Source organism: Poecilia reticulata, chromosome 9 (assembly GCF_904066995.2).
Source record: "Poecilia reticulata chromosome 9, P_reticulata-male-v2, whole genome shotgun sequence".
In the NCBI taxonomy this organism is placed as follows: Eukaryota; Metazoa; Chordata; class Actinopteri; order Cyprinodontiformes; family Poeciliidae; genus Poecilia; species Poecilia reticulata.
The window spans coordinates 28481596-28507347 of NC_088838.1; the positions used below are offsets into that span (position 1 = coordinate 28481596).

Genomic DNA, 25752 nt, shown 5'->3' on the forward strand with positions numbered 1-25752 from the left:
AATCTGCTCGTGTACTACGCTGACCATCATGCAACCCTGGAACTGAAACGTCATGACGCCTGGGTTTGTTGCTATGACGTGCGTTTTCAAAGTGTCGGTGGCGCTAATGTCAACACCTTCCAGTATCCTGTCTCAGAAAGTGAACTATATTTTATTGGTTTAGTTCCTATTAATATTATAGAAACCATATGCAGGATTTCACTTTACTCGAGGCAGTTTCCGTAAATATGCTGCGACATCTTTAAGAGGTAATTTTGAACGCTTGCTAACAATTAGCCAACTTAGCTTCCGACGCTGTTTCCATGGAGATGAATCTTAACGATTTGTTGGCTGTTCTTTTAGCCTGATATTTTTTTTCTGTTATTATTTTTGTATTTGTTTAACTATTAATGTCTTATTCAAAACCTCCTGGGCCTCAGAAGTCTCATGTTGGTACTGATTCGTACATTTTAACTTTTGCTGATTCTCCTGTGGCTAACGATGCAGCAGACAGAGGTAAGCTAACTAAAATTTTATTTTAAATTATTTATTTTTGCCTTCGTGTTTACAGTGTGATTTTGTTGTTAATTTGTTCCTTACTTCACAGTAACCCAAAGCGCTTCCCTTAGTCTGAGATTTAATCGGACTCTGGATGAACTGAGGTAATGCTGCTGAAAACGTATTTACGTTTGAATATTGCTTTGCCTTTTTGTCAAATCAAACCTCAGATAAGTGGAAAACATCATAGATGAATGAAAATTTTAAGTGGATATTACAAATGTTTTGGTTGAGTTGGTACACGACTACGACAGATTATTTAATATTCTAAATATTTACTGTTTGGTGTGATTTTATTGACTTGAATGTGTATTTTTTTTTATTAAAATTTGTGGAAAGTGAGTATTTTTTCCAAAGAATAAATGTCTGCAGAAACATCTTTTAAACTGCAGATTATAGATGACACGTGTGTGAATTTTCTGAGCAGTGAAGAACTCAACAGGCAGACTATGGAAATACAAGACATACGAGAGGAGATTCAAAATGCACCCAGCGGAGCTTTGAGGAGGTTTGGATCCCCTTACAGAAACAGATCGCCCGAACGAAACTGCCACAAAAGTAAGTTTTAATGCTCGTTTTTTAACATTACAGGGCCTTTCAAAATGAAGTGCGCCCCTTGAACTTTTCCTCATTTTGTGATTTTACAACCACAAACTTCAATAGCTTTTTTTTTTTTTTTTTTAAAGGTTCTTTATAAAAGTTCTCTCAATGCCTTTTTCCATTTTTGGATGATGAGCTGTTCAAACTTTGAATTCATTTTTCTAACCCAACTCTGCTTTAAACACTGACCGGTCTGGTTTGTACCTTCGTTTTCAGGATGCTGTTTATTCACTAATGTTTTCTTACAAAACTGTGTTTATACATACATTAAATGGCACATAGCTTGATTATTTCATAGTTAGGTGATTTCCAAAAGCAATTGATTGCAGTGGATTTAATTTACAGCTATCAGAATAAATTGGGCTATAATTGACACACTTTTTAAGATTATTTGTTAAACATTTTGGAAAACCATGTGTCATTTTTTTCCACTTCACAGTGATTTACTGTAGGCCTGAAACGATTAATCCAATTAAATGTGATGAATCAAGTAATTATTGAAATAGTCATCAACTGATTTAGTAATAGATTAATTGTTAACTTTATACAGTCTCAAAAAAGGCCATTTGCTGAAAGAACACGACAGTACAAAAAATATATACATTTTGCTATTAAGATCAAAAAAATATATAAATCTGAACTCAAGTGGCACATTTTTAGCTTCACCTGGTTCAAATTCTATAACAAACAAATCTCCTATTAAGCACCTTTTGCTGTCCAGTTATTAATCGGTTAATCAAAAAGCATTCAACAGATTAGTCCTGTTTTGATGCTAAGTCAAGCAGAAGGGGCTGAGCTTTTCACGCTGATATTAGAAGTATTTTATTTTTCTTTGCGGATGCATCCTTTTTCTACAAATTATTGAGTGTACACTCAAATAAACACTGCGGTGCTGTGTTTATTTTCCTATTTAAATATGGAATTGAACTGTTTATTTGCATTTTTATGAATTTTTAATATTGTATAAAATATACTTTGTTTTTAAAAACCTGTTTTAAATAAACAAATCAAATAAAATCTGCACAATGGCAATTTATAAAAAATGATTAATCCGTCAAAACATTCAATGGATTAACCGATAACTAAAATAATCGTTGGTTGCAGCCCTAATTTGCTGCTCTGTGTGGCTCTACTACACATTATGTGAATAAGACAGGCAGAAGTTTGTGGTTGTAACATTAGTTAAAAACCTGTTTGAAATAAACAGGTTTTATATGTGAACTTCATCACATTATATGTGAAGGAAACGTAAGAAAAATCCTGTTCATTTAGCTCCAATTGTATTATGTGTTGTCATCCAGCACTCATGGCACATTTTTCTCAAAGACTTTTGGAATAAAAATGCTCGCAAAGAAGAACAGATAAATACTCAGCCTGTCTAAAGTGTTTCTTTTCTGCTCTCTGCAACGATTACAATGCTGCTGCCCACAATATGTTTTAAACTAAATTTTCACTGGTGGCAGATGACTCAGCTGAAGAATCTGCTGGTTTTTCAGCCCACATTGAGACGCTGACTCAGGCTATTGTCGACTGCATGGATACTTTAAAACAGGACGAGGTGCAGCGAGACCGAGGCTCAACAAATGAAATGGATGCGTTGGAAAATGCAGTAGAACACCTGTCTCATTTACATCTTAATAAGGTTTATATGTTCATTCCAGCCATTGATTCCCTGTGCTGTTATATTGATCGATCTCAATTTGGTGCTTTACCTTCTCAAATAAAGGCACACAGTGAGGAAGAGGAGACATTTAGTCCACAAAGAGCCATCATGCACCTGAAGTCTAAACTGCATGAAGCTCAGATGGAGAACGACGCCCTGACTGACCTTAGGTGAACATACATTTAATTCATTCCTGTACAGAAGGTGCTATAACTTACTTTGACCCACAGATCTTCTTACTGTTAGGTTAAAGGACTCAAGGAAACAGGTCAGTCAGATGGCGAAGATGCTGCACTTGTTGGAAGAACTTCAGAAAGTCAAAATGTCGAAGGTCTGGAAGCTTCCGGAGACGGAAGAAGAGGCGTTTGCTCTTCAAAGAGAAGTAGAATCACTGGCAAAGTGTGTAAGGAGGGTTTACCACATACTTTATGAAAAGCAGTTTGGGGACAACTCGGCCGGTAATAAGACTATGAAGCATCAAGAATCACAATCTGGATATGAAAATGTCCACAAGGACACAGATAAACAACACTGGACATATTTTAGAGTAAGTAGTAAAACTCAACTAAGGATTTCGTTCAGTACCTTTAAGTTCCTGATGTGCATAATGTTTCTTTTCTTCCACACCAGTCAAAAGACCAACAGAGGAACAGCGAATATGAAGGATTAAATAACCAAGAAAGGTATACGATCTGCTGCAAATTGCTTATCAACTTTATAAATGTTCCAGTTAAATTACTTATAACTATATAATACTTACTACTTTAGAACAATATTTAGCTTTATACTTTTAATAGAGAAACTCTCGTTAGTTTACTTAGTGACCCAGAACAAGAATCGAACACGGAGAACCAACATTTAGCTTTATGCAAATCTAGAACTCAACCCAGAACAACTGGAACCAACATCTAGTTTTTATACTTATCCAACTTTTAATTTTATACCTCACTAATCCAGAACAAGCCCAAGATGTAAAGAAACCCCTATTAGTTTATAAATTATGGACAACATATTCTTATCAAACATGTGGAACCAATATTTAGTTTTGTACTTTTTTGTCTTTCTTTTTGTTTTGTTTTTGTTGTATTTCCTTCTAGCTCATGTAAAGCACTTTGAACTGCCTTGCTTCTGAAAATGTGTTAATGTGAAATGTTCCTACTGCATTACACATCAAGATGCATACCTTCTTGTTAAAATAGGAAATAAAACCAACATTCAGTCAGAGTTAACCACAAACAAGAAGATAATACAAACAATTAGTAGATAACTGTAAAGGACGAATTTACAACAGCATACTTGACTTGTTGTTAACTACTGCTGTCAAAACCTGTTAAACTGAAACGATTAATGTTTTGTTTCGGTTGTGAAACTGTCTCTGCATTTCATTTCTGCAGGATGGAAAACCTTATTGCAAGTCTTGACCAGGAGATGGCGATGTTCACAGACAAATCCAAACACCGCTTATGCAACAAGTTGAGGCTGCTAAAGTAAATATGTTGAATCTCTTACTGAAAATGTTGAATGTGTGTCTCATGCTGAGTTAATCAGGACATTCTAGACCAATATTTCACCCGGTCACTGAAGCAGTCTGTCTGTGTAGGAACCTGGCTGAAAGTCAGACCTCACTGCAGCTCTGTCAGATCAGTGACCTGGAGTTAACCGTCTCCAGCTACAGAGACAAGGTAAAGAATCAAATCATGATGTTATTCTCTACAATAGCGCTAATTACATTGTTTTATACAGTTAAAGTTTGATTAACCTGGCAGGAAGCAACCCAACATCACAGTCAACCTGTGAAAATTCTCCCTATGCAGAAATGAGTCTCTTTATCTCGGGTTTGTGATTTCTGCTTGTGTCGTTGTAGGTTAGTTACCTGGAGAAGAAGATGCTGGAAACCGAGATTGAACTGTTTGCCACCCATAAAGAGAGAGACCAATCGCTACAGCAGGTCAAAGAGCTGCAGTCACAGCTTCAACTACTTAAAGTACGAGAATAAACCCTACTTACGTCGCCTCAGTCCTGTCATGCTGTGTTATTAAAAATCTACATTCAGGTTGATGTTTCAGTAGATTAAGGAAAATCAGTCTGAGTGACTAAAGCAGCAGATTACTACATGATGTAACGCTTTCCGAAACATTCCTAAACAGTTAAAATTATTCCCTGCTCATTGTTGTAGATGTCCATCCATGTCAGAGGTGTTATAAAGGCAGAAAGATTCATATATTTGCATCGGTAAATTTTGAATTATCTCTTCTTCCCAGTCAGTAGTTTATTTTAATCTCTAACATTCATGTTGGACCACTTTATAAATATCTTCCATTAATTCATATTGATGTTTTACACAGTATTTAAAACCTGTTGGTTCCGATGACTTTGTATTTTCTCTTTATATGATACCATTGCCGTTGTCTTTTTGTGTCTCTTTCCTTGACAAAAAAATGGAAAGAGCTATACCTGCTACTTAGTGCTGCTTTATTACTTTTTCTGTACCATAGAAAGTACTCCCAGACCTGGCCTCTGTTTTCCTGTATTGGTTCAGTAGGACAGATGGATGTTCACACTACCTGCATTTCCATTTACCATATAATTGCGCAAACTGGAATTATGAAAATAAATTAGCTTAATGGAAATGGAAACACACCAATTTTGGAAAAATTCACGTGTTTCAATAAATAAAAGTAGATGGTTTTCCAGCTGTATGGAAGTTGGTGTATTTCGTAAACCTGCAATGGAAACACTTTTTTCACATCACACCAATCATGTGGTCAACAACCAGATGTTACTGCTGGGGGAAAAGACAAAGAAGACGACAGGAAGTAGTAGGAGGAGGATGGCGCGCCGTGTTTTTAATGCCCAAATTGTGTTTTTTCAATATTAGAGGAATATTGACAAAGTTTTTCTAATAATTTCTAATAAAGCTTTATGTATATCAAGCAGAGCATCGTGGCAAAAGCTGTAATGCTTAAAATGCAGATAATTAGATGTAGGAGAACGTCTTCACTGTTTGTGTGAAAATGCCAGAACCTTAAAAGCCTCTGTGATAATTTAGAGATGTTGTTTGCTTTGCTGAAAGTGGTCACAAAGTGAATCCAGTTGATAGATTTAAATAATTAAATACTGCAAATTTAGCCCCATTACAATATATCAACTTATTTCTGGGCCACTTCACTGATCAGCCTCTTCCACATCTATTTTTAGACTCTCCCAGAAAATGTTTCATTCCCTTCCTTTAGTTGTCATCTTCTCCTCCTGTGTGATTCAGTCTTTTTCTTGTTTTCCATTGATGTGACATTATTCCTTTGAATATCTGCATGTGGAGTCGCTGAGAAGTCAAATAAAACTATAAAGCACCAAATACAAACTAATGAAATGTGATGCTGTTCATTGTAAATAGCTGTATTTCTGTCAAAGTATCATGACAAGTAGAAGTAGATTTTAAATAATTTCCCATTTCCGCCTCAAAACTATTCCTCAGATGGCACCAAAACAAATCTGAATCCACTAATGCATATTTTCTTCTGTTGGGCTGGTGAGAAAAATGCCACTTGATTTTTAAGAAGTTTGTATAAATCAGCTGAAAGGTAGTGGTGAGCATTTATCATGAAAAATGTTTTAGAAGAATAAGTTTGATTTATTGCCGTCTTGAAGAATTTCATTTAAAGATGTTGGGAAAAAAAAACTGACAGTACTATTGAAAATTTTACCTTACTGTTTTCTCCACTGTTTGTTCCACGAGAGCATCGATTAAAATAAGTAAAATTTAAAATATAATTGAATGGAGTTACTGTGTGCAGTTTGGTGGTATCCATTTCAAATCAGAATGTTTTTCAAGAGCAGTGTTTGCATTTGTGAGGTTATGAATGGGCCACCATTCAAAAACAACCATAAAATTACTCAAAAAAGAAGTAATAAATCGATTTTTAATCCAATTTTTTTTATTGTCGTTGCAATAGAACCACAAAATAATATGATATCAAACTTACTAAAAGGTTCCTAAACACAGTTTTAGCATTTTTTCCATAAATTGTTTTTGTTATCGACACTGCTTTTATGAAAGAAAGCCATAAGAAGCTCCATTTATGTCGCTACAATCCATGTATAAGAAGCAGCTAAAACATGGAAGGAATTTCTCTGGTAAGATAAGACCTAAGCTAAACTTATTTGGCCTATTTGCAAAATATTATAAGTTATTGTGAAGATCCTCCTTATTCAATCTGAGTTTGTGATTAATTCCTTAAAAAGAATGAGCAAAATGACACACACTAAATCAGCCAAAGCTTTCCAGGTGTAATAGTGATTCTACAAAGAATTTATTCATGAAGGCTGAATATAAATGCATGCCACACTTTTCAGATTGTCAATTTTAATGAACATATAAAGCTATGTAATTCTGTCCTTCCATTAAAAGATTTTGCACTAATTTTTGTTGGTCTTACATGAAGATGCATTACAGTCACTATATATTAACAAAATGTGAAAAGTTCAAGGTGTATGATTCATTGCAGCTCTTACTTAAAAATGATGAAAGTATACGACAGGCCTGTCACAATAAGCAATAAATAAATTGCAAGATCAATTAAAATTAGCCCAATAATTTTCATTTGCATGATTTATCGTTTTTCTTTTTTCTCTCTAAAAAAACTGGAAGTAAAAAGTCTTCATTTTGTTTACCGACTTCATAATTAATTTTATGTGTTGCTTTGTTTATTTATTTTGTATATTTAAAATGTCTTCCAGAAGAAATGTTCAGCAGATTTTAAAGTTTAGTGATCTTTGAAATGAAAATGTGTTCTTACATTACCATTATTTTATTTGAAAATGGTCTCAAAAGAACAATATTATCGCGATAACTTCTGGGACAATTTAACACCCAGCAAAATTTGTTATTGTGCCAGGTCTAGAATAAGTTTAAAACATGCTTAAATGTGTAAGAATCTGTTTTATTTTCCCATTTAAATGTTATCACACCTCTGTTTTGTTGTCTTTCACTCAGTCTGTTTGTGAGAAGCAGCAGCTTGAATTCAGGGAAGATATGAAGGCTCTGAGAGGACAGCTGGAGTCGACCAGGAAGCAGTTTTTCAGAGCCGCAGAGGAGAAATCCTGCCTGCAGATGCTTACAGAGCAAAGGTCACAGGAGGTAAGGAAACTTCAGGAACTTCTGCAGGAAAAAGACAAAGAATGTTAGATAAAGGAACAACAAAACCAGCAGGTTCCCAGACTAAATAATAATTAGCAGGTCATCCATTATTCCTTATATTAATTACCGTAATTGATACCTTACCTGCCATTCTGTCCAAGTTTACGCTCAGCATCTTGTAACTGTTCAGTGCCAGGCTCTGCAGGCTGAATTAGCCCAACAAAAGTCTGAGTTGGTGCGTTTGGACCGGGAGAGGCGTGAGCTGCAGAACTCCCTGACCGACCAGAACCAGCACCTTCATCAGGAAACTCTGGACAAACAGCAAGCTGTGAAGCAGCTGGAGCTGCAGCGCGCGCAGCTTTTCAATCTCAACAGTAGGTAGAGTTTATATCATCACAGACGGACTGCTGCTGTTGATTCTGTATCATTTCTGTTGTTTTCACTAAATATTGAGATAAAACTTTATTAATTTGAGGTAAAATTGGCACAATATGGTGAGAAAGTATTTTCCTCTTGCAGATTTCTTCTGATATAGCTTTTTTTAAATCACAGTTTTAAAAATCCACCACAGAGGCTTAAGATTATAAAATGTCTTTAAGTTTACTCTGGACTCTTTTAGAGATCAACACATTTCAATGTGCATACATTATTATTTTATTTACTAATTTTTATTTAATTCATATTTAAAATACTAAATAATTTCTTACTTACAGTAAACTATATCACTTATGGTTTAAGTTACATTTGTATTTGCTAATATTTGTCAACAAATAAACAATTTCTCCTTGGCGATCAATCTAGAATATTCTGATTCTGATTCTAAATGTTTCCGATCATCAGAGTAAATACAAAATGCTGTTTTGAAATTTTTGTTCTTTTTATTGGAGGAAAAAATAAACAAAAAAAGGAACTGTTTTCCTTCAACTGATTTCTCGTTACTTAAAGGGCCATTTTGCTCACAGTGACATCATAATCTATTTTATTGATGGTTTCTGTTGTCTGTTGTTTTTTATTTATTGCTTTTGATAGTTGTGTTTTATTTTGGATATTTCAGATATCTTCCAGTTCTAGTGTAAAGTGTTCTTTATAAAATTAAAGAGTGAACTTGCATTATTTTGGTACTATCAATATATTACCTGAAAATAATCTCAAGTCATTTATCGTGACAGGATTAGTTATAGTTGCAGCTTGTATTATATCTCACACAGCTTCTCCTAGAAAGATCAGCTCTTGTATCAGATCAGATCATCTTTCTGTCCAGCTGTGTAAACCAAACGCAGAACTGTCTTTGGTATGTTTCCAAAGCCAACCAAGCCCTTCCATTGTTGCATTTGTTTGGTTATAAGCGATTGCTCGCTCTTTGGACGTTTCACGTGTTTTTGTGGGCGCTATTTCAGAGCAGCTGGAGAACCTGCAGCGGCTCCACAGCTGTAAGAACGAGGAGCACGAAGGCGTGGTGCTGCAGCTCCAGAGCCAGCTGGGCAGCGCCCATGATGAGCTCCATAAGATCCGACGCAGCCTGAAGACCCTGAAAGCAGCCGACGGGCATGGTTTGTTACACCTTCATTTGAAACTAAAGGAAAAGACGTGGCACAATACTAACAATAATAATAATAAGCAAAAGTCTCAATCAATCACATGATAATTTAAAAAGGAATTAGATCATTTTCATTGACATGATTGTTTGTTTTTCTTTTTTTCTGACTTTTTTTCTGCCAAAAACTGGATGTTAAAACTATTCAGTCTGGTGCTTTGGTCTCAACTAGCCCCTTTTTAATTTGGACTCATTTTACATGTTTTACGTGTTTTGTTTATTTATTTTGTACATTTAAAATGTTTTCCAGTTCCAGTATTAGATGTTCATTAGAAATTAAAGGTCATCTTCCATCTTTAATGGCATAACAATTAAATTATTTGCATTATTATCCCATCACCTATGTATTACTTGAAAATGGTCTCAAAATGACAATAATATCTTTTATCGCAATAACTTCTGGGACAATTTATCATCCAGCAGTATTTATTGTGACAGGCCTGCACTTGATATTTCCTCATAAAATAAAGAGCACAGATAAAAAGGCTGAAATTATTAATTGGATTAATTGTGATTAATCAATTATTGAAATGATCGTCAGCTAATTTAGTCATTGATTAATTGTTAACTGGAATACACAGACACAAGCACAGTCAGAGCAGTAATTAAGCTAGAACTATAAACGTATATATGTTTTGCATTAAGATGAATTAAAAACAAGAATTTGTAAATTTATTCTGCCCAGAACTCAGTTGGCATAGTTCCAGCTTCACCCACATCAAATTCTGTGAAAACAATCATCTGCTAATAATCATTTGCAATCCAATTATTAATTGGTTTATTGAAAAAAAATGTAGTTTTACAAAGCAGAAAGAGCCAAACTTTTCACATTTTGATGTAAGAAGTGTTTTTACGCTGCTTTGCTACACATGATCAAGCGTACACCAAATGAATACTATGTTGTTTAATTTTAGGCAATAAAATTTGTATTTTCTTGTTTATTTGCATTTTTATGTGTTTGTAATATTGTATAAAGAAGCTTTAGGTGAAAAATCTGCAGAATGTGCCTGTTATTTTATCGGATTAAACGATTAATCATCAGAATAATCAATAGATTAATCGATGACTGAAATAATCGTTGGTTTCAGCCCTGATTGTGTTTCTTTTAGTAAAATCCTGGTCATTAGAACTAATGCATGTGTGGCTCTCCCAGGCCTGCAGGTGGCTTTGGACATGCAGAAGGAGATCACCGCCAGGAGAGAAAAGGTTGACGCCATGCAGAGCAGAATCCAAAATTTGGAGGAGAAAGTGGAGAAACTGCAGCAGGTTAAAACTTTTCAAACACTTGTCATACACTGGCAGACCAGGTGCTGCAGTTTCTCACCTGTAGAGAAACACCTGCAGAGTTCCTGACTGAAGACATCTGAGAAATAATAACAGAAAATGTTTTATTATGATGTCATGCAGGCAGGTTAATTCATAATCATTTGATGCAAAGAAAAAACGTCTGGAAAAATCTATATAGTCTGTCTGTCCATCCATCCATCCATCCATCCATCCATCCATCCATCCATCCATCCATCCATCCATCCATCCATCCTGTTAAATCATAGAAACAACTAGTTTCTTTACTCAGCTTTATTCCGCCATGTGCATCCTCCGCACAGACATGCAGAGAGCAACGAAGAAGAACACAAACCCATTACATATGCTCCTGGCATAACAGTGCCCCTAGTGGGTGGACATGTAATACAAATAAAACAAAGGAGTAACAATCTCCCACTTTTCTAAAAAAAAAACTTATGAGAAAGCATAGCAATTAAAGATTTTTGTCAGAACAGTCTCAAAGTAACAGAATGTGAAACATCTTATGACTGAATTTACTGAAGAATCCATAGTCCTTCATAAAGAGCCCTAAGGAGTGAGGTTGTGGATGCTCCCTTCTTTGTTAAACAGTCTGCAAGTTGGTCTTTTGTTTGAGACCACACCACTTGATGAACCTTCTTAGTTTGCATCAGTTCTTTAATTGAACTCATTTCCAGGCGTAACCTCTTCTCTGCAACAAACTTAGTTGACTTAAGTGCATCAACAAGAGAGAAATTATCAGTCACACAGATTATAGGTGGAGTACAAGCAGTATTACCAGCACTGAGTTCAGAAAAGAGTGCGGAAAGAAAAATGGCATTATCAATCCCCTCAGACATGGCGAGTGTTTCACCTGCCAGTGTGCTTCTGACAATTCTCTTAATTTTCTTTGACTGCCATGCAATGGGAGAGAACCGCCCGTTGTCACCCATCAAAACAATGAAGTGGCCACCTTGAGTACCTCCATCTGAAAGATTTCCAAAAGATGCATCAGTGAATGTAACCATCTTTAAGTTACCGTCGTCCCCAAGGTGTTGAAAATTCAATTCAACAGACTTGGCCTTGAGCTTACACACAACTCTGTTTGCTTCATTAATGGTCTGTACTGTAGCATGTTTGAGACGGGATGCTAAATTACTAGCATCAAACATGACATCAGGCCTGCTCTGTCTTGCCACCCACAGAAGTTGGCCTATCTTAGATCTAAGTTGCTCTGTCTCCTTCTCAGTGAGAGGTGAAGCGGACTCTGCTGCTCGTGAGGGTGAGAGGTGTATGGACTGCAGGTGCTGAATGTATGTTTCTTGGTGTATTTGTACTTTCTCACCTTCAGTAACAAGATCTACACCCACATAGGAAAAGCTATTGTGTGCTTCACGACCGACATTAAACTTTGACCTCAGGTGAGGTATGACTGACTCTGAAAACATGTGTGATCCACCCCATATAAAATCATCAACATGACAAGCAAGTACACCAGTTACATTTTTGTGCTCATCCAGCCAATAGAAAACTGCAGGATCAACCTTAGACATGATGCCTCCTGCTTCAATCATGATGCTTTTTACCCTGTTATACCAATACAGTGAAGCATCAGCTAAACCATACACACATTTTTTCAGTTTCCAAAGCACACCTGTGCTATTAGCCTCTCGAGGAGGCTTGATGAAAATGTCTCTGGACAGTTGCATTCCTTGTAAAAAGGCAGATTTAATGTCCATAGAGTGAAGTTCCCATTGTTTTTGACATACAACTGCCACCAAGAGTCTCAGTGACTCCGAGGCACAGGTTGGAGAGTCCTTTTGTAGGTCAGAAACCTTTAGCTCCTCAAATCCTCGTGCAACAAGTCTTGCTTTTGGCATTATTCCATTTTCAGTCTCTTTCAGAGTGCACACCCAACGAGTAGAGACACACTTTTGTCTTTTGTCTTCAATTTCCTCAAACACTTGATTTTGTTTCCAGCTTTTTATTTCATTTTCCTTTGCTTCATCAAACGATATGTCCTTATTCACAAAAACATCCTCGTGCATATCTGTAACCTCAGCATCTGCCTGGATGTGAAGATCCTCCAACTGTGACAGGTCAGCTGACTCACTGTTGCCAGCCACTTCTGCTGGCTCAAGCAGCTCCAAGTTAACCCAGTTCTTGTATTTCCCAGTTGCTTTGCCGGCACGTCCCAACACTTTGGCTTTTTGTGGTACACCCTCTGCATTTCTGAATGTCACAATTTGACCTGTCTTTATGATGGTGTTCTCAGAGTGCGGTCTCTCAGCCTCTGTATTTTCAGGAGCAAGCAAATGACGATTCTCAGGATTTACTGCAATAGTGTCTCCTTCTACATCCTCTTCAATGATGTCCACTGTGTGTTGTCCTCGATTGTTCTTCTCAACGCAGGTAATCTGAGGTTCTTCATTCTCATGAGTAACTTTCCTCAATCTGAGTTGATGGACTCTGACACAGGTGCCTCCGTGTCTAACAAAAACGACTGCACCATCTTGACCAATCACCACTCCTGGTCCTTTCCATTCTGGACAATCCACTCTTTTGTAAAAAACTTTGTCTCCAGTTTCATATCGCTCGTCTATGTGCCGCATCTGTTTCTTTAGTGCTCTCCGTATCCTTTCTGAACATTCTGCTTCTGTAAAAGCTTTTCTTGCAGCATGCAAGGCTGAAATGTGCTTGGCAACCCATTCACTCTTGGTGGTGCCCTCTAGAGCTGGAGCTTTGTCTATTAATACAGAAGGCAGGTTAGGATTCTGCCCGAACACCAGCTGATGTGGGCTGTATCCATGGACACTTTGCATAGAGTTCTTTGCCATCAGGGCCCAGTCCATGGCAGTGCTCCAGTCACATCCAGTACTTGCTTTGACTTTTAGCAAAATCTCTGTCAGAGTTTGATTGTGGCGCTCTAACAGTCCATTGCTCCATGGACTGTAAGCAGGTGTTGTCTTGACTTCAATATTAAAGTTCTCGGCCATGTCTCTCACTTCCTCGTTATTGAATTCACCACCATTGTCACTGAACAACTTTTGTGGTGGGCCATGCACACTGATCCAATCATGAATAAAACGTCTGACTATCTCAGAAGACCTCTTGGTGGTTAAGACACTACCAGCACTGAAACGGGTAAACTGGTCAATAATGTGTAGGTACCAAACCCCAGGTTCAAGTTCGTGCAGATCTACAGCAACAGTTTCATTGTATGTAGATGCCAATGGTAAGCCGACAGCAGGTTTTGGTTTGGTCTTACAATATTTTTGACACACTTCACACTGGTTCACAATGTTTTTCAGCAGACTGTCACATTCTGTGTCCTTGTTGCCAGAATTAGTCAAGAGTCTCTGTATTTTGTCAGCAGAGGCATGTCCAAACTGTTTATGAAGTTTCTCCAGAACTTTCATCTTTTCACTTGTGTTCATCTTGTCTGTTGTAGTCAGTATTTCTTCCTCATTAGCTTGCAATAGCTTATCAGAGTGAATGAAACTTCTATTCTCACTGTCCACAATGTTTACACAGTAATGACCTGAACTAGTAAAGTCCAGTTTGACAGGCTGATTAAACATCACTACACTGTCCCTTTCCATGTCCAAAACAGTCCCTGCCCTTTTCAATGAGGTCTTACTCAGTAGCAGCGGGATGTTAACAGGTACTACTTCAGTTTCTATATTACACTTTGTGTTGCCAATTTTAGCAGGTATCTTTACCTTTTTTATGGAGTAGACGATTTTTCCATCTCCAAACTTGAAGGGCCTGTGACTTTGTGTTTCTGTCTCTTTCATAGACTTCATACTTTTCTTTTGTAATACAGTACTATAGTTGTCCAGCCACTCTTGTCCACAAACTGTCCTAGTGCAAGCAGTGTCTATTATTGCTGAGCCAAGACATTCTGTCATGAATATTTCTGCATCTGTTGCTGATTCTTTGGTGTACAGAGTTAAATTGCACTCTTCCACGTCTTTTGTATCATCAGCCATTTTAACACTATCAGCTTTATGCGGACAGTTTTTAACCCAGTGAAAAGTACTTTGGCACACTGCACATTTTGACCGTCGTCCGTACTTATCCAGCGGGTTTGTACCGGGCTGCGGAGTGTTGAGCTGTGAAGTTTTCTTATGGGGACTCTGCCGCCAGAACTTTCCTTTTTGCCGCCATTGCTCTGTTGCAAACACGGACTCCTGGCTAATGCCTTCTGCTGCCGCACCTTTTTCCCCCCCAAATATTCTCTTCAAAGCGGACTTCATTGAAGCAAATGTTACATCTGGGCATGCCGTTAAAGCCAACTGTCTGTCCGTTATATCCAAACACGCGGTGTCTAAAAGCTTAAAAGCCAAAACTGGGTCAGGCAGCTCCATGTTGTATTTCTTCATCCGTGAGTAACGCTGCTCGAAATCAATAATATAGTCCGCCATCGACATGTTAACTTCTTTTATAATCCGATCAAAATTTGAGTATGCTTCATAGATCCTGTCCTTTTCCTCTTTTAAGAACAAGTCATCTAGTTTAGCGAACAACGTTGTCATTCCAGTGTCTTTATTTAGATCATCTACCGGAATTTCCATCGCCGTGTCCCGCGCTCTTCCAGACAGGGCCAGGGCGACAGCCAGCGCTTGCTTTTTCGACTCCAAATCTGTAACTCTCGTCCAAATGTTGACTTCATTCTTCCAGCTTTCATAAGGCTTTCCTTCCTCAAACGTTGGCGGAACTCTGTAGTTACTAACCATCCTCTGCTACCAATGTTAAATCATAGAAACAACTAGTTTCTTTACTCAGCTTTATTCCGCCATGTGCATCCTCCGCACAGACATGCAGAGAGCAACGAAGAAGAACACAAACCCATTACATATGCTCCTGGCATAACAGTGCCCCTAGTGGGTGGACATGTAATACAAATAAAACAAAGGAGTAACACATCCATCCATCCATCCATCCATCCATCCATCCATCCATCCATCCATCCATCCATCCATCCATCCATCCATCCATCCATCTTTCTACAATTGATTTTTTTCAGATTCCATACTTAAAACCTCTGCAGGTAAATTTATACAAAATTCATATCGAACTTTTGTATCAATATTTTAAAATGAGCTCATAATTCTTGATATTTGAGTCTAGAAATATTAGGAGGATTCTGTTTTAGGTAACATTTTGCTCTATCGCTGTTTTTTATTTAGTTTTTTCTGTTTTCAGGAGAAGCGTCACCTGAACCTGGAGGCGCACCATCAGCTTCAGGACCTCACCTTCGCCAGGGAGGAAAAGAGGCAGCTTGGCAGTGAACTGAAGGCCCTTCGCTCCAAAGACCATCAGCTGCGGGAGCGGATCGTTGAGCTGGAGGGAATCCTTCACAAGGTGAAACACAAAACTAAACCTGACCCAAGAAAAACATTTACTCTGAGATGTTCTTCCTTTCTTAGTGTCGTTCTCGGTCTCAAATTTTTTTTTCTTATATGTTCTTAAAGATGTGTGAAAGTTTGGCGAACTGTCAGGATTTCCTCCAGCTGAGAGAGCAGGAACATTTTCGCTTGAAACTCCAACATGCTCTGAACTTGAAGGTAAATTTACCCTCAACCAGAACACCAGAGTTTTTTTTCTTTAAAGAATGAATCTTCTCAGTTTATTTATTGTCTTCGGTTATTACTGAAACTAGTCATCAGACCCAAAATCTGGGTGTAGTGACCTGAACATTCCGAGCCACATAAAGACAGTTACAAAGTCGGCCTTCTGTCACCTGAAGAACATCTCCAAGATTAGAGGACTAATGTACCACCAAGATCTAGAGAAACTCATCCATGAGTTTGTCTTTAGTCGCATTGATTACTGCAACAGTTTCCTTACAGGTCTGACTAAAAAAATCTATCCTGCAGCTGATCCAGAATGCTCCTGCTGGAGTTCTGACTAAAACCAGGAAAACAGAACACATCACCCAGTTCTACAGTCCCTACTCTGAGAGAATAGACTTTAAAATACTGCTGTTAGTTTATAAATAACTGAATGGTTTAGCACCACAACACATTTAAGATCTGCTGTTGTTGTACCAATCTTCCAGACCTCTCAGGTCTTCTGGTTCTGGTCTGCAGAACGTAGAACCAGAACCAAACACGGAGAAGCAGCATTCAGCTTCTATGCACCACAAATCTGGAACAAACTTTCAGAAAAATGCAAAACCACTGAAACGCTTAGTTCCTTTAAATCAGAAACTCGGTGTAGTGTTGCCTCTAACACTACACTGGAGCATCGATCAACATGTTTGATGTACAGTTGCTTGATGACGATATTTGACAAAATGTAACGTTTATTGCTTGTTTTAATTGATCCTGTATGGTGGTTTTGTAATGAAAGGACTCTGAATTGCCTTTTTACTGAAATGTTCTAAACAAATAAACTTGATCAGTTAATAAAACAGTTGGTGGAGACCAGACTCCCAGAAAACTCAGTCAACCTTTAAACTGAGTCAACCACAGCACAGTTTGGTTGTAGAAAACTGAAATCTGAGCAAGTGTCAGAGTGAGAATGTTTCTAAAAACCTTCCATCATCATTTCATGCTCATTTTAATTTTAATGTTGAAGATTTTTTTGCATGTCTTCATTCAAAACCTCTTTTGTTCCTGTAGGAACTCCAGGGTGGGAGTCAGTGCACATGTTTGGCTCCATCTGATCTGAACTGCAGGACCCAGTCTGCACAGTCCGCCCCGCCCTCCCCCCGGCTCCCATTCAACACCCAGATCAAGGTACGGGTCAGAACCCTCCCCACATCGTTTTGCCTTTTTGTCTGTCCCTGTGGTCCCAGCGCGTCGAGCGCACGGATTAATCGTTTTTATCTGGCAGCAAAGGCCCCAGCTCAGCACATCTGCTTCGTCTTTAAATCAGTAACACTCCAAACACACATTCCTGCTCCATGAGGGGAAATCAGATGGTAATTTCTACACAGCTTTATCTTAAAGCAAACTTTTTTTTCATTTCATGCCATGTCAAGGTCATGAATGTTCTCAAAGGGCCTGTTGTACCAGAATGTGTTGATAAAACCCTTTAACAAAAATATTAATAAATAGGTCTGACTGAGTTCATTAAGTACCTCTTAGAATTAAATAATATTGAGCATCTTTTCACATTGTTTGTTTTGGGGATATTTGCTTAGGACTGGACAATAAATCAATAACAATATATATCGCGATGTACACAGGATAAATATTAGTATATAATACGTATGATAGAATATTCAATATTTAATATATAGAATGTTCACTGAACTCTGATGCTGAATCGCTAAGCATTCTGGGAGATGTAGGCAGAGGACAGACTTTAGCTGCTCTACCTTTCACTGAAAGCTAAAAAGAGGTTGGTGGAATCAACTAACTCACTTTCTCTTTGGTTACCTAGCAACAGCTAGGGTTGCTTGTGGTTACCTAGCAGCAACCTGTTGAGTAACTGGCGCAGCAGCAGTTTAAGGTTTCACCACCGTGGCTCATATAGACTTAAAATAAGAAACAACAGCTTTGAGTGGAAACTGGATAAAACAGGAAAGGTCACACCACCAATTTGGCAGTATTTCAAATATTTATATCAATAATTATCAGTGTCGACTGATATGAAACACTTATATCGTGATATGCTTTTCAGCCATATCGTCCTGTATTTATGAGTGACGGTAAATGTGAGTTTTAGTTTCTCTCCTCATCGATCACAGATGATAACTTGACATGAAGTAAAACTGAGGCAGCAGTGGAGTAGAAGTAGGAAATACTGACACCTGCAGTTGGAAGTTAGCATTATTTAAACCCAATGTTTTCCTCAACACTGACAAAAATTTGCTTTAGGGCGAAAAAGTGTCTGTTGATTTTGCGTCAATTTCTGCAAAACATAGGAGGGACTGATGTTATTTAGCAGTATACAGATAAAAACTGATTTAATTGATAAAATAATATTCAAGCACACAACTGTTATCTTCCAGATTGAATTAACGTAGCTAACTGGCGTCCAGACTCTATGGAGGGCCAGATTTGGCCCCCGACCTTTGAGTTTAACACATCTGTAGGCCTGTCATGACAACAAATTTTTCTGGAGGATAAATTGTACCAGTAATTATGGCGAATTGGCAGTAAATAATAATATTGTCATTTTGAAACCATTTTCAAGTAATTTTGGTAATGTTATAATAATGCCAGTTTTCCATAGTTACCAAAAACTAATTAACTTCAATTTTGTAAACAACACTTAACTTCTGGAAGATATTCAAAATATCCAAAATAAAACACAACAACCAAAAACAATGAATAAAACTGAAATAAAAACCACTTAAAACCGAAACCATAAATAAATTGGATTATCTTTGAAAATGAAATTTCCCTTCCAGAAATATTAATCATCAGAAATTACTGAGTTCATATTAATTCATCATGCATTTAAATTTATAAATTGCTTATTGTGACAGGCTTACACATGACCTGGATCGCTGTGTTTATTTATTAAAACCTGATCAAATGTAGTTTTATAAGACTTATAGGTCCTATAAGTTTGTTATTACTGTAGCTTTATTTACGTCCTCCTTTTCTCTGGATACTGAATGCAGGAGAGTTCTCAGTGCGAGCGCAGAGCTCTCGTCAAAGAGATGCAAGCAGACGGCAGACCACACAGCTCTAAGCACGCCGCCAGCAGGAGAATGTCTGCGCCGGAGAGGCCGCATGCTGCCGCCGCTTCGTATGTCTGTCTCCGTTCTCACACTCTGCCAAGATTAGCTTCTTCTGTATCGCAGCCCAGGTCACATTTAAACACCATGTGATGCTGCTGATTGTGGAAGAAGTCAGTGGAATGCAGGAGGAGCTGGTGTGGATCCATATGACTCACTGGTTCACTCACTGGTTTCATATGCTACTGATAATCTGTTGGCTTCGCTATTCTAGAAAATATTTGCTTGATTTTTTTTTTTATCATGAGGTTTCTGCTTTCAGCTGAAGTAAACAAACATTCATGCAGTACGCAGTAAATCTATAGTCATATTCAGTAAATTAGAATATTATTAAAAAGTCCAAAAGTGCATGAACTGAAGCCACAATAAGTCCAACCTAAGTTTGTGATCCAATCTACACAGTTATACACAGAAAACCTCTTAACCAATGGTTCACTACTCATTCCATTAGCAGATTATTTTTCTTATAACTTGGGAAAATGTCTTGTTATAAGTTAAATGATCTGCCAGTGTAAAAATCACTTTTTCATCAATATTATGGAATTATTGACCTAAACCAAGCTGCTATATCTTACTGAAAAGTTACTTGTTTTTTCTTATTTCAAGTATCCTAAGATTTCTGCACTAGAAACTAGACAAAAATTACTCAGCAAGATTTTTTATTTTTTTTTATTTTTTATTTTTTTGAAGCGTTTTTATTTTTTTGACGAAGTCACTTCTTCAGACATCAACATTCATCCGTCGTCATTGGTGGCTATGCTAGCTAGCCTTAGGATTCACAACAGGCTGTGCTTTCAGATTGACAACGCTGAGACCCACCTGCTCGCTCTGATTGGTTGTTTCTAGTTAGCACTGGGAACACTGGGAAAAGGCAGCTTGATTCTTTTGATATTTAAATTTTTTTTTTATTATCTGTTTCATACTATACTACCACAAAATAGTGATATTTTCAACAAAATGCAGATGTTTAAAAAAAAATTCTTATAAAAGTTAGATAATGCAGCTTTAAGTTGGTTTTATAACCTAAATCATCGGTAGGATCCACCAGATATTTACAGTGTATTTCTTCTGTCACCTACCGCAGTGCTGAGGATGAGGAAGGACTGAAGGTCTGCTCCAGTGTGAGGAGAAAAACGTTTAACAGGTAGGCAGCATGCCCAACCCTCCCTGGAGTTCTTCTCTGTTTGTCTTTCCTGCTGTGTTCAGTACAACTGGTTGTATTTTTAAAGATTCTCCCAGCGTTTCCTCTCTTACAGCGTTAGACAAAGCTTTTCACTCTGAGCAAAGTGACGTAACCTGAGTGTGTTTGTGCTACCGCCGCATACAGTAAGCTACGTTTTCTGGAGGCAACAGAGCTGGACGGGCAAATAGTCAACAACAGAGACGGTGAGCAGTAAATCTGCCTGTTGTCTTGTGTTTTCAATTTACTTCTTTGGAAGCGTTTTTATTTTTGTTATGTGACTGCACCCACGGTAATAACTGCCTCTCCTTGTAAAGATGCAGGAAATATTTTAATATAAATTCTTTGCAGCAGCATAATCTCATACTTTAATTTAAGCACTGAATTACAAATGCACTTTTAATTCAGTATATTTATGTCTGTGCTAAATAAAATAAATGTTTCAAGTTAATTCAGCATTGTTTTTCTGTATCGGTTCGGTATCAGCCAATACGAAACATCAGATATCAGTATCGGTATTGGAAGTGAAAAAGGTTAATCAGTGCATCCCTGGTTCATGAATCAAACTCCAAAACGTTTACATTCACTATGCTCATACAGACATGTCTTCCTGGTATATATACAGTGTTGGTGTTAAGGTAGAATAAATAAAGCAAAAAAACAAAAGTTAAATAAATATATTCATAAACTGGTAAAATAAAATAATGTATATCTTTTTGTCTATGGAAATGTCTTAACAAAAAGTGTCAAAAATACATTCAAATACATATAAAAAGTGTCTATTACAGCAAAAATAAATATATAAAATATAACAGGGATCTGCTTATGAGATAAAGTTAAATTTCTGAAGAAGAGTTCATGTTTTTACGAGTTCTTTATGTTTTTCAACAGAGGCAAGATAAGTCAGTTTCTTTAAAATTATTTTAAAAAATTTCACTCTATTTCATCATGTTGAGATAATATTTTGCTAGAATTATAATTAGATTAACTATATATATATATATATATAATCTGAATAAAAGGTTGAATTGTTAAGGATGAGCAAATTTGATAAAACAATGTTCTTTCTCATTTTTTCTGCAAGTAGTTTTCTGACCAAAACTTTACGGTATGAGAACACCCCACAAATAAATGTTCAATACTTTCGCCCTCACATTGACCAAAAGAGCAGCGACAAATGTTATCTTTAGCCTGATGATGTCTTAAATAAGAATTATTTGATCCTACTAGTAGCAATAAAAAGATTGTCCTCCACAGTTTTTTTTGCTTAAATAACTCCATCTTTGTTTACATATGGGAGCAGAGAAAGTTTCTAAGCTCTGATGAAGCCTCTCTGTGTCACATCATGTTTGTTCCCCATGGGAACATTAAGGCATTGAATGCTAGTGATCGTTCCTAGACACTCAGATCAGTTGGAAAAAGGTGAAGAGTAAATCATTTTAAAAAGCACCAATAATAATTGTGATGCCAGTAATTTCTATGTGTGACTGGAATAAATATTATTAAAATTAAAGAAGAAATGTTTTTATGAGATACATTTTTTTATCCATCTACAGCTCTGTAAAGAATGAAGAGCCCACTGCACTGAAAACCTCCTGGTTATTCCTCTAAATACTGATTTCTGAACTCTTCCTGACTTAAAACATTAGTATTATTGTTTCTAAATTAATATGAATTTGTTTTCTTTGCATTATTTGAGGTCTGAAAGCTCTGCATCTTTTTCCTTATTTTGACCATTTCTCATTTTCTGCAAATGAATACAAAATTTTTGCTTGTAATTTCAGAGACATGGTGTCAGTAGTTCATAAAATAAAAGAACAAAGTTCATTTTCCTATAAAGAGTAAAACCAGAGAAACTGATCATTTTGCAGTGGTCTCTTATTTTTGCACAGCTGTGTTTCTCTAATGCATGTTCTGACTTTTCCAGGCCTTTTGACTTCGAGCCCAGTGATTTCAGCGAAGTACAACACGTTCCCACTCTCACTGAGCCGCAGGTCACCTGTCCACACCCTCCTGACCTCTGACCCCAACAGCTACCGCTAAACATGAAGAATGTGAGGCTGACTCCTTGTGTCAGTAAGATGATTAAATTTTTAATGGGAAATTTATGAGCCGTTACAGACTGTGTTTGTGTGCGACTCAGACATAACAGAGTATAATCCAGAGAGGCTGACGTGATGTAATGAACAACAGACACATTTTTACAGATTAGTCATTTGTTAGGTTTTGTTTTTCAATATGTTGAACGAAGATTCACTTTCTGAACTCTCAGAAGCTGCTTTAGATCCAACCCAAAGCCAAAATATTTAAAGCTGATCAGTAACAGATGACAGGCAGAATAAACGAATGCTTTCAATCATTTCTGTTAATTCTGTTATTTGGTTTTTGAAAACTCACCAGAGGAAGTTTGATCACTGAAGATTTCATAAACCAAAAACCACACGACTTTTCATCACTTTATCTAATAAAGTGTTTAGTTTACATTAACGTTTCACTTCATTATTTTCTGTCAAGATGGAAAGAAATGTAAACATTATGACTCAGATTGTTTACAACACATTATTACACAAACTTAATAATGATACTCCTGTTAGTTCCCATCTAAACATGATTCAACTCTCATTTCACTTCTCTTGTTCACTTCCTTCACTCATTCCTTCATTCCTTTCTTTCCAATTTTCTTTGTTGATTTTTGTGTTTTTATGATGTAAAGCACTTTGAACTGCCTTGTTGCTGAAATGAAAAATAAAATCAAATAAAATCCGATTGACTGATTGATTGATTGACTGACTGACTGACTGATTGTTACCTTTCGGTTTAGCTTTGTAAACTGTGTTCAGCATAAATTTCTGATGCTCTTTTATTTTTGTGTTGACAGAAAGTTTTCCCTCTTCTGCAGTTTTTCTTTGTTTTTTTCTGCTGTTTCTGCTTTTTTCTTAAATTTCTGTAAATCTTTTTTCTGCATTTGACTTTAAATGCTTCTGCAGTTTTTACTAAAAATATTAATCTTAAAGCATTCAGACTGCGTTTTTGCAGAAAATGCTAATGTTTTTTAGTTTTGTTTGGCCTAACCCTAACCCTCCTGTTACAAGAATCCGTTCCTCATATAAATGTGGAAACTGGATGAAAACAGTCCAGATGGGAACTGTCAGAAGATCTTGTGTTTATTATCTGTGTTTGTTCTGGTGTAGCAGAAACATTCAGATTATCTAATCTTGTCTCAAAGTGAGTCTTACGGGAAAGACAGACTATTTCCTGAAACGTATCACTGCTCATTTAAGTGTTTGTTAGATTTAACTCTTTCTTTTTTTATTCACCTTGTATTTATTTCTATTGTTAAGCTATTTCTTGGGCTTGGATTTGTTGTTTAAAGTAGCCAGGAAATAATTATAAATCATTTGTTTAATCTTTTAGTAGTTCTACACAGCTGTTCAGTTTTTGAATAAAAGTTTAATAAAAAACTTTTAATAAAAGTTTAACACTATAAATGTAGTTAAACTTTCTCTGTTTGTTATATACCACAAATGTTGGTGTGTTTTAGTAGTATTTTACACTTAAGCTGATTTAGAGTTGAAATTAATTTCATTGACGACCAAGAAAGAATATTTATGTCAGAATGGCCTAGTCAAAGGCCACATCTAAATCTTGAAGCTGCTTTTTACTATGCATTCTGATGAAGCTTGATGCAAATGCAAAGAACGTAAAAAATAAGCAAAAACCAAATGTGCTCCACAGTTTTTAGATTTTAATGGACAAAAAGAAAAACTTCGCACACTGCAAAAACACAAAATCCTACCAAATAATTTTAGTTTCTAGTGTAGATATCTTAGTAGACTTGAAATAAAACAAAACTAACTTAAAAGTAGCTTTTCAGCAAAATATATGAACTTGTTCTAAGTCAATAATTCCTAAATATTAGTTTCACTTTTGCATTAATTCACTTATAACATGGAAAAAAAATATTTTTATAAGGGACATAATCTGCCAGTATTACTAATACTTCTTCATCAATATTAAAGAATGATTGGCTTAAAACAAGCAAATTTTTCTTGCTTTAACTTACTTGTAAGTTAGTTTTGTCAAACATAGTAAGATATTCACACTAGACACTAAACCAAAATATTTGGTAAGATTTTGTGTTTTTGCAGTGCATTATAAGAAAAGTTCACTACTTTACGTTTCTCTAGAATAACAAAATCAACTGAAGTTTGTTTTGTGTGACAAAAGTGAAAAACGGGTATGGATCCTTTAAGAAGGCGCTGCATGAAGTGATCTGGGAAAATATTTGTAATTATTGATTATTGGGGAACTCTGCCCACTTCACCGCCGCTTGACTCTCTCCAGCTTTCTTCATCCTCCTCTTCACAGGAAGTGATGACTGCACTCAGTTTGATCCAGAACAGACGCATAACTAAAGGAGAGAGATACGGTGATGTAAATATCTGTCGGTGCGGTATAAACACGCTCTGCTTCATTCAGACGTTTATCTGCTCTCTCTCGTCTAATCTGAGTTCTTATTCTGGCTCAGAACAGCTCAGTTCTGAAGTCCTGTTGGTGTCTCTGGTTCTGCTCCAGTCTGTTCTTTTACAGATCCCACCGTTGCTCTGTTGATTTACTACTTCATCTGCTTTAAGGTAATCTTCAAAGTCTGGTTTTAGGGGGTGATGTAAAACAACCGGTGTGTTTGGTCTGCTGAAAACCTGGTTTGTAGTTTTTGGATCTTGTAATATTTAAAGTGATTAAAACATATCGTAACATGCTGTGTTTAAGGTCACCTGCGGAAACCTCACCTCCTATCCGGTAGCCTTTTTAAATCAAGGGTCTGCAACCTTTATTGTCAAACAAAGAGACATTTTTGCTTGTTTAAAGCCACAAATATTGCCTAACCTTTTCACTGCAAAAACACAAAGTCTTACCAACTTACAAGTAACTTTTCAGGAAGAAATATGAGTTTGTTAAAATCAATAATTCCTGAATATTGATGAAAATGTACTAGCTCCACTTGTAATATGGCAAAAAATGTTTAAAGTGAAGTGAGTTTTTTGCTGAAAAGTTA

General features: G+C 36.6%; 1 protein-coding gene across 5 annotated transcripts; it reads left to right on the forward strand.

Moving 5' to 3' along the window:
• The first annotated feature begins 64 nt into the window (after nucleotides 1-64).
• Nucleotides 65-22804, forward strand: LOC103469925 (uncharacterized). Of its 5 annotated transcripts, none has more exons than XR_534425.2 (21): nucleotides 65-495; nucleotides 587-641; nucleotides 965-1095; nucleotides 2601-2779; nucleotides 2864-2970; nucleotides 3047-3347; nucleotides 3431-3483; nucleotides 4195-4287; nucleotides 4401-4482; nucleotides 4665-4784; nucleotides 7794-7937; nucleotides 8128-8311; nucleotides 9335-9487; nucleotides 10685-10797; nucleotides 16024-16182; nucleotides 16293-16385; nucleotides 17445-17561; nucleotides 19400-19527; nucleotides 20601-20660; nucleotides 20773-20902; nucleotides 22624-22681. XR_534425.2 is itself a non-coding variant. In XM_008417996.2 (21 exons), the coding sequence occupies exons 1-21, from the start codon at nucleotides 390-392 to the stop codon at nucleotides 22737-22739; spliced, it is 2553 nt and encodes an 850-aa protein (XP_008416218.1). In that variant the 5' UTR covers nucleotides 65-389; the 3' UTR covers nucleotides 22740-22804. The 5 variants fall into 5 exon arrangements, 4 of the variants coding, with proteins under 4 accessions (XP_008416218.1, XP_008416219.1, XP_008416220.1 ...); XM_008417996.2 differs by having other exon boundaries at nucleotides 20844-20902; nucleotides 22624-22804; XM_008417997.2 differs by having other exon boundaries at nucleotides 2634-2779; nucleotides 20844-20902; nucleotides 22624-22804.
• The last annotated feature ends 2948 nt before the right edge of the window (nucleotides 22805-25752 follow it).